The sequence below is a fragment of the Arvicanthis niloticus genome, chromosome 2 (assembly GCF_011762505.2).
Source record: "Arvicanthis niloticus isolate mArvNil1 chromosome 2, mArvNil1.pat.X, whole genome shotgun sequence".
NCBI lineage: Eukaryota > Metazoa > Chordata > Mammalia > Rodentia > Muridae > Arvicanthis > Arvicanthis niloticus.
In genome coordinates, this window is record NC_047659.1 from 62,918,055 (window position 1) to 62,930,140 (window position 12,086).

The window sequence follows — 12,086 nt, forward strand, 5'->3', positions numbered from 1 at the left end:
ATTAAACATGAGCCTTGTGATGGTTTGTATATGCTTGGCCCAGGAACTGGTCATATTAGGAGGTGTGGCCTTGTTAGAGTAGGTGTGTTACAGTGGGCATGGGCTTAAGACCCTTACCCTAGCTACTTAGAAGTCAATCGTCCACTAGCAGCCTTCAGATGAAGATGTAGAAGTCTTAGCTCTGCACCATGCCTGCCAGGATGCTGCCATGATCCTGCCTTGATGATAATAGACTGAACCTTTGAACCTGTAAGCCAGCCCAAATTAAATGTTGACATTTATAAGACTTGCCTTGGTCATGGTGTCTGTTCACAGCAGTAAATCCCTAATTAAGACAAACCTAAAATATGATAGACAAGGCTACTATTAGTTTTCTGGATATTCATAGTATTAAACGAAGACTTAATGACTTACTGCCAAACCAATAGATCAGTACATTATCTCAGTACAGCTCTCTCTCATTTGTGCATAAACTTCTTGCAGCAAAATTAACACAGTGACCCACAACTGGTCAAAGTGAAGATACTAAGAAGTCTAAAGTCACACACACACACACACACACACACACACACACACGACCCTCTACAATACTGTTAAGGCATGACCCTGATACAATACTAGTACAATATCAATACTAGCACAATGTTAATGCTGTGGGAGACTTTCCAACTGGACTTTAGGCATTAGCCTAAAATGTGACTATATAAGTGATAATGGCCAATATAGTCCATAGAAAAAAGTGTGTGTGTGTGTGTGTGTGTGTGTGTGTGTTGAAAGCACAGAGAACTGTGTGGAACTGTATGGTTTAGGTCTTGAATCAGGGAAGGAGAGTCCACAAAAGTGAAGACACTGACCACATGTTGACTTCCAAACAAATGACCTTGAATAGCAAGAGATGTCTTTATTTATACAATTACAATCCTGCTTGTCCCATAAATGATATCACATATTATTTCATTGAAAGAAATCATAACATCAGCATTAAATTATAAAAAGGCCCCAATAATTCCCCTTCCTCCTTCCCCTCTGCTGTTGAGTCAATAATCTCCTAACCTTATTTTGTATTACAAGGAACAATTTCAGCAAGCCAAAAATAAATGTCTAGCCAGGCATGAGCTGTAGACATGAGCACATACCCAGCTGATAACAAATGCAGTTACATAGTTATGTAAGGTAAGAGACAGAATTAAATATTTGTGCATTTAAGTCCAGCCATCAGATAGAACCCTCAGTCATAATATGCTTTTAATTGCAGACAGAGATGTGTTCATTGTACCAAGCAACTTTTCTTGATATGTACCTATCAATTTCTGATATCTTTTTAAAAATCATTTTTAATTCTCTATTAATCAGACATAACTTTCCTATTTTCTAAGTCTCTGTTAATCAGACATAGCTTCCTTATTTCAGGTCTCTGTCAATCAGATATACCTTCTTTAGAACAGTTTTGCAAGCTGGACCCACCACACTTCACAACTGCCACAGGCTTACTCAATGTGACTGTAGAGACATGATTACATGTCCCAAAATACCAAGGATGATTGGTCACATCTAGAGGATACAGAGAGGCAAAAAGAGAAGAAGAGGGTTTACCCCTCAAAAGAGAGTTGGGAAAAATGTAGAATAATCCACAGGGCTTTCAGCCTGCCTGATTCCAGCCTTGCCAATGACTGAAAAGTGAACACATGTTGCTGTGAGTATAGACAACACAGCAAAAGCAAGGAGAACTTGTAACACATGGGATCTGGGTAATATGCATAGAGGCCACCAAAATTACCACAGGTCCTTGCCAAGCGAGAAGGGATTTCCATGGGCCTTGCCACAATAGAATCCCATCCATGAAGCATTCATATGATATTCCCTACAAATGCTCCAGGGCCGTCACTAAGGGTACAAAGATTTTAAGAGTTATTGTTGTTAGTTTTTAGGGTATTTTTTATTAATTGATTATTTGTTGTTGTTGTTGTTGCTCTTGTTTTGATACAACAGGGTAGTTGTACATATAAGCTCATGGCAGTTTAACTGTGTGCACAAGACTTCTGTAAGCCTGAATGAGACAACATTCCAGCATACTTAGGTACAAAATGTCATTCCCAGCAGAGGAGGTTTTGACAACTAATAGACAATTGCCCACAGAAGCAAGTTTTCTTCAGTGATGTGATACTTGTTAAGTTAAAGTATTCCACAATAGATCTCACACATAAGAGTATTTGGGTAGCAAAAAAATGGACTTGATGGGTTTTGTTTATTTAACTGGTTGGTCTGGTTTTTGTTTGATTGTTTGTAAGAAAGCAAATTTGTTTGGTAGGGAGGCAGATTGGATCTTGGAGGAAGCAGGATAAAGAGGAATGAATGTAATCAAAATATATCACACAAAACTCTCCAAGAATAAATACAAATTATGAAAACGAAGCAACAAAGACAATGGCTTCAAGCTACCTGAATATGGAGAGATAAAAGAAAGTTGTTAAAGAATCCCAGTAGACCTGAAAAACGTTTAACTTAAAGATAGTTATGTAAGCAAACATTGAAGGGAGTCAGCACTGCTTGAGTGTGGACAGCATGACTCTGGAATGCCTTGACCTTTGCCCCAATTCCCTTTGCCTTCCTAAGAAACAAAACAAACAAACTAACCAAACAAACAAACAAAAACCCACTGTATTACATTTGTAAAGCCAGCCCTCAAGGTTTATTGCCTTTCATGGCCAATCCCTCCTCTTGAAGCTGATTGTGAAGTTCCAGCTGTCAAAGTATTGAAGTCCAACAATCAAAAGCCCCTTTTCCACCTAATTAACATTAAACACCCAATTTACTTTAAACACCTCATGCTAACAGGGTGTTTTGTTTCCCATGTTACATTTGTAAACCACCATTTTCCTATGTGTAGTGTCTGTCTCATCTCTCATCAGAGGCTGCCATCATGCCCCCCCCCCAACCTCCAGGGCAAATATCACTTATCCCCCTTCTTTGTCCCCTTTTTCCCCCTTCTCCTTTGTTCCCTCCTTCTTCTCCCTTGTCCTCTATCCCCTGTCTTTGTCCTTTATCCCTCCCCTCTGTTCTTCTGGGTCATTTAAATCTCCTTTGTGCTAAGAACTTGGTATGAGAATTTCATCTTGGCATCCTGAACAGATACTTTTCTTTTTTTTCTTTAATCTTTTTTTTTTTTTTTTTTTTTTTACAGTCCTGTTTTTATCCCACTACCCTACCAGTCAGCCCTCTGATTTTTCCTCATTCAGTACCTCCTCCTTATCTCCAAGAGGATATCACTACCCCAGACCCTCACCCTACCAGACTTCCCTACTCCCTGGGGCCTCAAGTCTCTCAAGCCTTAGGTTCATCTTCTCTCACTGAGGCCAGACCAGGCAGTCCTCTACTGTATATGTGTCAGGTGCCTTATATCAGCTGGTGTATGCTGCCTGGTGGCTCAGTGTCTTCAAGATCTTAGTTGTCCAGATTAGTTGAGACTGCTGGTCTTCTATGAGGATCAACCTCCTCCTCAGCTTTTCCAGCTTTTTTTTTTTCTTTATTTACATTTCAAATGTTATCTTCTTTCCCAGTTTCACCCTTCCCCCCCAAACCCTATTCCATCTCCCCTCCCCCCCTTCCCCTGCTTCTTTGAGGATGCTCCCTCACCCATTCACCCACTCCTATCTCCCTGTCCTCACATTCCCCTACATTGGGGTATCCAGCCTTCACAGGGCCAAGGGCCTTTCCTCCTATTGATGCCCAACAAGGCCATCCTCTGCTACATAGGCAACTGGGGCCATGGGTCCCTCCATGTGTACTCCTTGGTTACTGGTTTAATCCCTGGGAGCTCTGGGGGTCTGGTTGGTTGATATTGTTGTTCTTCCTATGGGATTGCAACCCCCTTCATCTCCTGCAGTCTTTTCTCTAATTCCTCCATTGGGAACCCATGCTCAGTCTAATGGTTGGATGGAAGCATTCATCTCTGTATTTGTCAGACTCTGGCAGAGCCTCTCAGAAGACAGCTATATCAGGCTCCTGTCAGCATGCACTTCTTTACATCCACAATAGTGTTTGCATTTGGTGACTATATATGGGATGGATCCCCAGGCGGGGAAGTCTTTAAATGGCCTTTCATTCAGTCTCTGCACTACATTTTATCTCTGTATTTGCTCCCGTGAGTATTTTGTTCCTGGTTCTAAGAAGGACCAAAGCACCCAAACTTTGGTCTTCCTTCTGGAGCTTCATGTGGTCTGTGAATTCTATCTTGGGTATTCTGAACTTTTGGGCTAATATCTACTTATCAGTGAGTGCATACTATGTGTATTCTTTTGTGATTTGGTTACCTTACTCAGGATATTTTTTACTTCCATCCATTTGCATAAGAATTTCATGAATTCATTGCTTTTAATAGCTGAGTAGTACTCCATTATGTAAATGTATCATATTTTTTGTATCCATTCCTCTGTTGAAGGACATCTGGGTTCTTCCCAGCGTCTGGCTATTATAAATAAGGCTGCTATGAACATAGTGGAGCATGTGTCCTTGTTATATGTTGGAGAGTCTTTTCTGTATATGCCCAGGAGTGGTATAGCTAGGTCCTCAGGTAATACTTTGTCCAATTTTCTGAGGAAATGCCAGACTGATTTCCAGAGTGGTTATACCAGCTTGCAATCCCAACAATGGAGGAGTGTTCCTCTTTCTCCACATCCTCAACAGCATCTGCTATCACTTGAGTTTTTGATCTTAGCCGTTCTGACTGGTGTAAGGAGGAATCTCAGAGTAGTTTTGATTTGCATTTCCCTGATGACTAAGGAAGCATTTTTGTAGATGCTTCTCTGCCATTCGATACTCCTTAGTTGAAAATTCTCTGTTTAGCTTTGTACCCCATTTTTAACAGGGTTATTTAATTCTCTGGAGTCAAACTTCTTGAATATATATATATATATAATATGTATTATACATTATATATATAATATTATATATATTATGTAATATATATATATTATATAATATATATTGGATATTAGCCCTCTATTGGATGCAGGATTATTCCCTGAGCAGACCTTGGGCACTACCTCAGCACCCAGTCCCACAACACCCAGAGGAAGCTCGACTCCCAGGCGCTTTAACATCCCCAGGACCATAGGTGAGAAGGCTACAAAGTCTGCCCTACCATTCCAACTGTGAGAGTAATTGGGACCAGTGGGATCCAGGGACATAGGAACCCCCACCTGGCCAGTGCCCAGTGGCACGAGTTCTTTCACATCGGAGCCAGTGCTGTGAGCAGATCTTGGGCGCTTTCTCTGCACCCATTCCCACAACACCCAAAGGAAGCTTGACTCACAGGTCCTCATAGAATCTCAGGAGCTTGGTCACACCAGGATTAGAGGATCCTGGAGGTGGTTTGACTCGTAGAAGCTCTGACACATCTAGGATCTCAGCATCATAGGATCCCAGAATCACAAGATCCCAGACACAGCTAGACTCTGAGGACTTCTGACACAACCAGGATCACAGGAGGGACAGGCTACTGTCAGAAACAGCTAGCACAGGTAGCACTCGAGATAACCAGATGGCAAGCATAAGAACATAATTATTATTTTTATTAATTAATATATAGAGATTTGTAGATGTGTACGTGTATGCATGTATTTGTGTACTTGTGTATGTGTATATATGTGTATTCGTATATATGTATGTATAAATGTGTATGTATATATTGCGTATATATGTATATGCATGTCTATATCTTTTATTCAGTCATATAATGTTACTAGTACATATGATTTAGAGTTCATTATTTGGCTCTGGGCAACAAATAAATATGTTCTTTGGTGGGGAATATCACTTTGCCCACTCCCACAGGAGAAAGGCAATAAAGTCTTACTCACCTATCACACCTATGAACCAACCACACTGACAACCACCCAGGCCTGATAATCCAAAGGGGTACAATAGTGGCACAAATTCATTGGTAGTAATTAACAGCTCTCTCATTGGACTTAAGATCCATTTAACAGGAGGGAAATCATGATGATTACTGGAAGCATAGCTAACTACTAAGTCCTAGTGTAGTCATGGTTATTAGAAAAGAATCTACAAACACTAACCTACTAAACACTCACAATCCCTGAAAACAATATATTCATTTTCCTTATAACAACAGAGAAGTGTAGTCCCCATCCCTCAACAAATAATTTTCTCTTTGTAACAGACAGAGAAAACAACAATGAAAATGCAAAATTGTGGGGCCCAATTTCTAGGAATATATCTACAAAACTTTCCACAACTGAGATTCCGGCAATATTGCAAGAAAAAGGGAGAAAAGACTGTGAGAGCCAGAAGATCAAGAAGTGAGCTGCAAGCTGGTATGTTTTATTAACATAAGAAGCTATATTCATAAAGTCTCTCTAACATAATAGTGAAACATGAGGTGATAAGAAAAACACCAATGGACAACTCAGATACAGTGTTGGTTATTTTTCGATGTTTCTTATGTTATCTATAGCAAGAGCAGCAGAAAGGATGTGATTGAGACTCCTCTGTCTATGAAAGCTATCTCTAACAAATATGGATTACCTAAAATAAAGTAAAATCGTCAAATTATACAGTTTTTCTACTCTGCACCAATAATAATAATAAAATAATAGTCATTGTATCTGGGATGATGAAGGAAAGAATTTCCATTTATTTAACATGGAAAATAATTAATCGATTCAACTATATACATACTCTCCATTTATTTGGGTCTTATTTGGAGGGCTTGAAACTTTTGTTGGCTATGCACCATTTGGTATCTTACTACTTTGCTCACATTTATTCTGTAGATAGGACAAAATTGAGAAAAAAAGCTCCACCAGCAGAGGATTCACTTTCCTTCAAACAGTTTGTCTTGGCACCACACCTTCCTCATGGCATTCTTCATGTCTGTATTCCTCAGTGTGTAGATGAGAGGGTTGAACAATGGGGCAATCATGGTGTAAAACAGAGCAAACACTTTGTCATCCCCAACAGAATCACCCATTGGGACATAGGTAAAGATGAGTGGCAAGAAGAACATGAATACAACGGTGATATGTGAGCCACAGGTAGAAAGAGCTTTGCGGCGACCCTCTGATGACCTGGTCCTCAAGATGGACAAAATGATGATGTAAGAAATGATCAAGGCAACGAAGGTCAGAATGGACAGAACTCCTGTTGTGGTAATGATTACAATAACCAGGAGTCTTGTGTCAGTGCAGACCAGCTTCAGCAGTGGGAATATGTCACAGAAGTAGTGGTCTATTTCATTGGTACCACAAAAGGGAAGTCTAATAATAACCAATACATGAACAAGTGAGTGTATAAAAGCACCAAAAACTGAGGCTATCACAAGGATGTAGCATACCTGTCTGCTCATGGTGATCATGTAGTAAAGGGGTCTGCAAATGGCTACATAACGATCATAGGCCATGGCCACCAAGATAAAAATCTCAGTGGCACCAAAGAAGTGGGCATAAAACATCTGGGTGATGCAGCCATTGTAGGAGATTGTGTTACACTGTACCAATAGGTCTATAATAAATTTTGGGGCCACTGTGGAAGTAAAGCAGACATCCATGAAGGACAAATAGCTGAGAAAAAAATACATTGGCTGCTCACTAAGCTGACTGCCCTTGATAGTGAGAAGAACAATCAAGTTTCCACAGAGAATTGCAAGATAGCAAAGCAAGAATAATACAGCACATATTGCCTTGACATCCTCACTATGGAACAGTCCCAGCAGTATAAATTCTGTGAGGTTTCCATATCCCATTGCTTCTGTGTGTTTGATTATTTAGAGGGAGTGGATGCTGTGCCCAAAACATTGATCTCTTTGATTTATTTTCAAAGTCTTTTATAACCTGTAAGTGTATGCATTGACTGTTTAAGATAATTCAATTATAAATCTCTTACTACAGGTAGACCAACGTCTAAGATGCCTTAAATACTTGAAAGTATTGTAAATTCATTCATAAGAACAGATACACAGAGCGACACTAATCGAGTAACTGTAGTCCAAATAATAAATTAATTTTAGTTGCTGGAGAAATTGCTAAACTTGACACTTCGTAAGAACAAGGCAGATACTTTAAAACTTAAACACATACTCTAAGTTCAAAACTGAAATACAAGTGGACTCAATATGTCACATTATACTCTTCATAGCAATCTCAAAGCTGATGTTGAAGCCTACTACAAAAATAAATAATAAATGTGATAAAGAGCAACTAGAAAAGTTTTAGAGAAGATGGCGGATTCTTGTCTGGGTTTTAGAGAGACCATAACTTTCTAGATTTCACTTTATTTCCCAGTTCATTTTCCAGTCACATCTGGAGGCCTGGATACTATCATCAATTGCTCATATTCTAGCACTGTCTTGGATGTTAGCTCCTGCTGGGTCACAGTATATATCCAGAGGACTGCCTTCAGGTCACCTGTTTAAACAATATGCATTTTTAAATTGAACCACAAGTTTTTACTTCACGAGATTCTCTGCATGTGCATGATGAAAATTCTTAAAATTGTCAGTGGAAAGAAAAAAATAGAAAATATTTTCCTTCTTATTTTCTGTAACTGTAATAGCTAGTCTAAAATGTGTCACACAAATGCTCAGTACAAGAAGCTTTAAAAAAGTAAATCAGTTATTCAACCTTATTCATGAATGAAAATATGACCATGCTACAAAGAATTAGAATGGTGAGTGATCAATGCCCTTTGCCCTGCATGGTAGTACAGGCAAATCATCAGGACAAGTACGTTTGACACAAAAAGAATTTTTGGATATAATCTTATGGATTGATTCATGTTCCACCCAATTAACTCAAGTAAATACACTCTTATTTAATTATTCCTTAAATTTCTGAAATTGTCACATGAGAAAAAGTATAGTTACAAATCTAAAATCAGGAAAATGAAAATTGAATAATAATGTCATATTGCTCTGAGTTGTTGGCATCTTCCACATGTAACTAAAAGTGTTTTTAAAGACAATTTAATCATAGATTAGGTAATAAATATTCATCCTGTAAAAAGGACTTCACAAAAAAAGGGCAAAAGAGCATTCATTACAACCTTGTTGTTTGAAACAGGAAAAGGTCTAAATACATACAAGTAACAAAGCAGAAATAGAGTATGTTGTATTACTATGGAATAAATAGTAGACACTTCAGCATATTAAATGGATCTGTATGACAGTAAGGAGAATTAAATACTGTAAGAACAAATATGTTACGATTTAACACATTATCTCATTCTTTACTAAGGTAAATGTAATAGCAGAAGGACACTGTGAATTATAATCTGCAAATTGTCACATATGATGTAAACCATATACTTTGAAACATAATGAGTTTCAAAGATGACCCAAATCTAATAATGAGTATGTGACAAAAACATACCCAACTAATTTCTATAAGTACCTGAGTGATTATAAATGAATTTTAAAATATGAGTAACTATGTAACTCACAGTTACATCAAAAGAATAAAGTAGGTGATGACCAAAGGATATTATAATCAAACTGAATGTTGATTTTCTAACTAATGAGATTTTCCTTACTCCTTCAATGAAAAACTTAAACCCATTATTTTAATATGGCTTCAGAAAAAATACATTATATATCAGGTATAATTTAGGTCAATAAAGAAGAAATAATAATCTTTCATCGAAATTTTGCAAACTCTTGAAGGCATTGTTTTTTGTTATTTAACATATTATTTCTTCCTTTACTGAGGTAAAGCTAGTAGTGGAAGGAACATCCTATGCATTATAATCTGCAAATTGTCACATCTGATGTAAATATAAGCAGATACACTCCTGTTTCACATATGTATCTCCAAAGAAATATTCCTCAAAAAGAAACAAGAAGCACACATAATCACCACCCACATTTAAACAATTATCTCTAGTTCTGCATTTTCTTTCAGGATGAAGAAGATTCAATCCCCATGTACTTTTTTTTTATTGGTTATTTTATTTATTTACATTCAAATGTTAGCTCCCTTCACACTTTACCCTCCACAGACCCCCTATCCCATCCCCACTCTTTCCTGCTTCTAGGAGGGAGCGCCCACTCACCCCGTCTTGCCTCACCATCCTAGCAGTCCCCTCTTCTTTTAAATTGTTAATAGGATTTGAATTAAATACACGATTTCTTAGATATGAAGTTGACACTGAGGATTCAAAACAGGTTGAGAAAAGGAAGACACTCAGCTTTAGACTTTCATGTTTTTAATTTTTTTTCTACTCACATGAATTATTCTCTTCAGGAAGAAATCTTTGTCAATTAACTTCTAAGACACAATCTTTAGCAGTATCTACAAGAAAAAAATGCAGCATTATGCTTATGCTTATCCTTTGCATAGAATCGGCTTTGATTTTCTCATATCATATACAGCAATAAGCTTTGATTATTCTTATGTAGAGTTATATTCGATAATATTTTCTACCACAAAGGAATCATCTCAAAAATATTCAAACAGCCTAGTGTAGTCATGTATCTCTAATATGTTGTAAGAACTAACTAAAATGAGCTATTTTTGTGTGTGAAGAGGTGAAACTTCATTTTTTTAAATTGGCTTATTTTTAAAAGGAAAAAATTTTAAACATTTCTGAGGCATTTTTAAAACAAGGAAAGGATATTTTTCTTCAGCAATTTTAATGTGACCCTAAATATAGATTTGTATAGAAGGTATAGGCTATTTTGAAGACTAATTCTGAGTAAAAGGCTTGCATTAATATGAACACAGAGAGGACAATCCCGAAGTCATGGATGAAGGAACGGAAATTAGGTGACAAATTTACTCAAGAAAGTTTAATCTAACAGCTACAAAAGAGGAGCCCCTCTATGCCAAAAAATCAGACCAAAAACTTGCAGAAGGTAACATTTTCCTCTCTCTCCTGGGATATATATTAGATTATTTACATATTTGTGGGATTTACTGTGTACATTTGCATATTGTTTCTTGATTTACTTGTTTATATTATTTTCAAATGTTTGATTTTATCATCACTTTTCTATTTCAAGTAGTTAAAACCATATCCTCACTTCCCTTTACATTCTAATCCAGCATTTCTCATTCCAAAATTTAAAATTAAGACTTCAACAACATATTCCTATGACAGATTTTTCTATTGGAAAGCATCCTCTAGAATTTTCTCACAAACTATTAAAATATGAAGTTGGGATACAAATGGAATGGATTTAAGGTTAGCAAATCAGTTATCAGGCAGCTATATTTTCAGAATACATGGATCATGAGAATTACTATTCTACTGGAAAACAGGAAAATAAGAATTGATTATTCTGTGACTTTTATTTACAGTCAAGATATTTTTTAAAGCAAAGAAAAAACAGGATGACATAAAATAAAATAAGAAAAGCTTACACTTTTGATTTTGGTCAATTCCAATCAGAATTTGAAATACTATCAATTCATAACAATAACTTAAAAAATATAATCTAACACAAAATAACAAGTAGATATTTCAAGATATAAAAATGAAATCAAATAAGCAGTATGCTCTGTGTACTTGTTGAATTATAGTTAAATGGTGTCTTTAGCACTTACTCCATGAATACTATAAATGTGAATAAGAGACACATCAGATACATGTGAAAAATGGGAGATGCATCCCGACTCGTTTCCCTTGCCTTCTTTCTCTGTGGTGATGAAGCTTCAAGCCCAGTCCTGCTGGGCTCAATGTTTCTGGAGAAGCTGCAGTCCGGTAGAAGAGAATTTAAAGGCACTGGAGAGACTTGGATGAAATCCCACCTGACACTCCCCAAGGACATTCTGGGAGTAATATGTCAAAAATAAACTTATGTTTATTTTAACTATCCATGTTTAGCTTTTCACGTGTACTTTTAAAACAGTTTAAGTGGCTTAACTGTATGACACACCATACCACAAGATTTATGTTATGGGAAAGATGTATTCTAAAATATTTTCAACTGTGTACACAGAAATTAAATCTTTGCACATTCATTAAACCTTGATAGTCTTCCTGACTATAAAGGCTTAAAGTCTATTAATAATAAACATATTTGTTAATTTCTTAATATAATTAGGGTCAAACTTAGATGCACTCAATTGAAA

General features: G+C 37.0%; 1 protein-coding gene across 1 annotated transcript; it reads right to left on the bottom strand.

The window, feature by feature from the left end:
• Window positions 1-6,321: 6,321 nt before the first annotated feature.
• On the bottom strand, window positions 6,322-11,690 carry LOC117702336 (olfactory receptor 4P4-like). Its single transcript, XM_034493544.2, has 3 exons — window positions 11,559-11,690; window positions 10,239-10,304; window positions 6,322-8,423 (listed from the first exon to the last, which is right to left on the bottom strand). The coding sequence occupies exon 3, from the start codon at window positions 7,760-7,762 to the stop codon at window positions 6,836-6,838; it is 927 nt and encodes a 308-aa protein (XP_034349435.1). The 5' UTR covers window positions 7,763-8,423; window positions 10,239-10,304; window positions 11,559-11,690; the 3' UTR covers window positions 6,322-6,835.
• Between the last annotated feature and the right edge of the window lie 396 nt (window positions 11,691-12,086).

Excerpts from the sequence above, each read along its gene's own strand:
- LOC117702336 (XM_034493544.2), bottom strand. The coding sequence starts at position 7,762 with ATGGGATATGGAAACCTCACAGAATTTATACTGCTGGGACTGTTCCAT.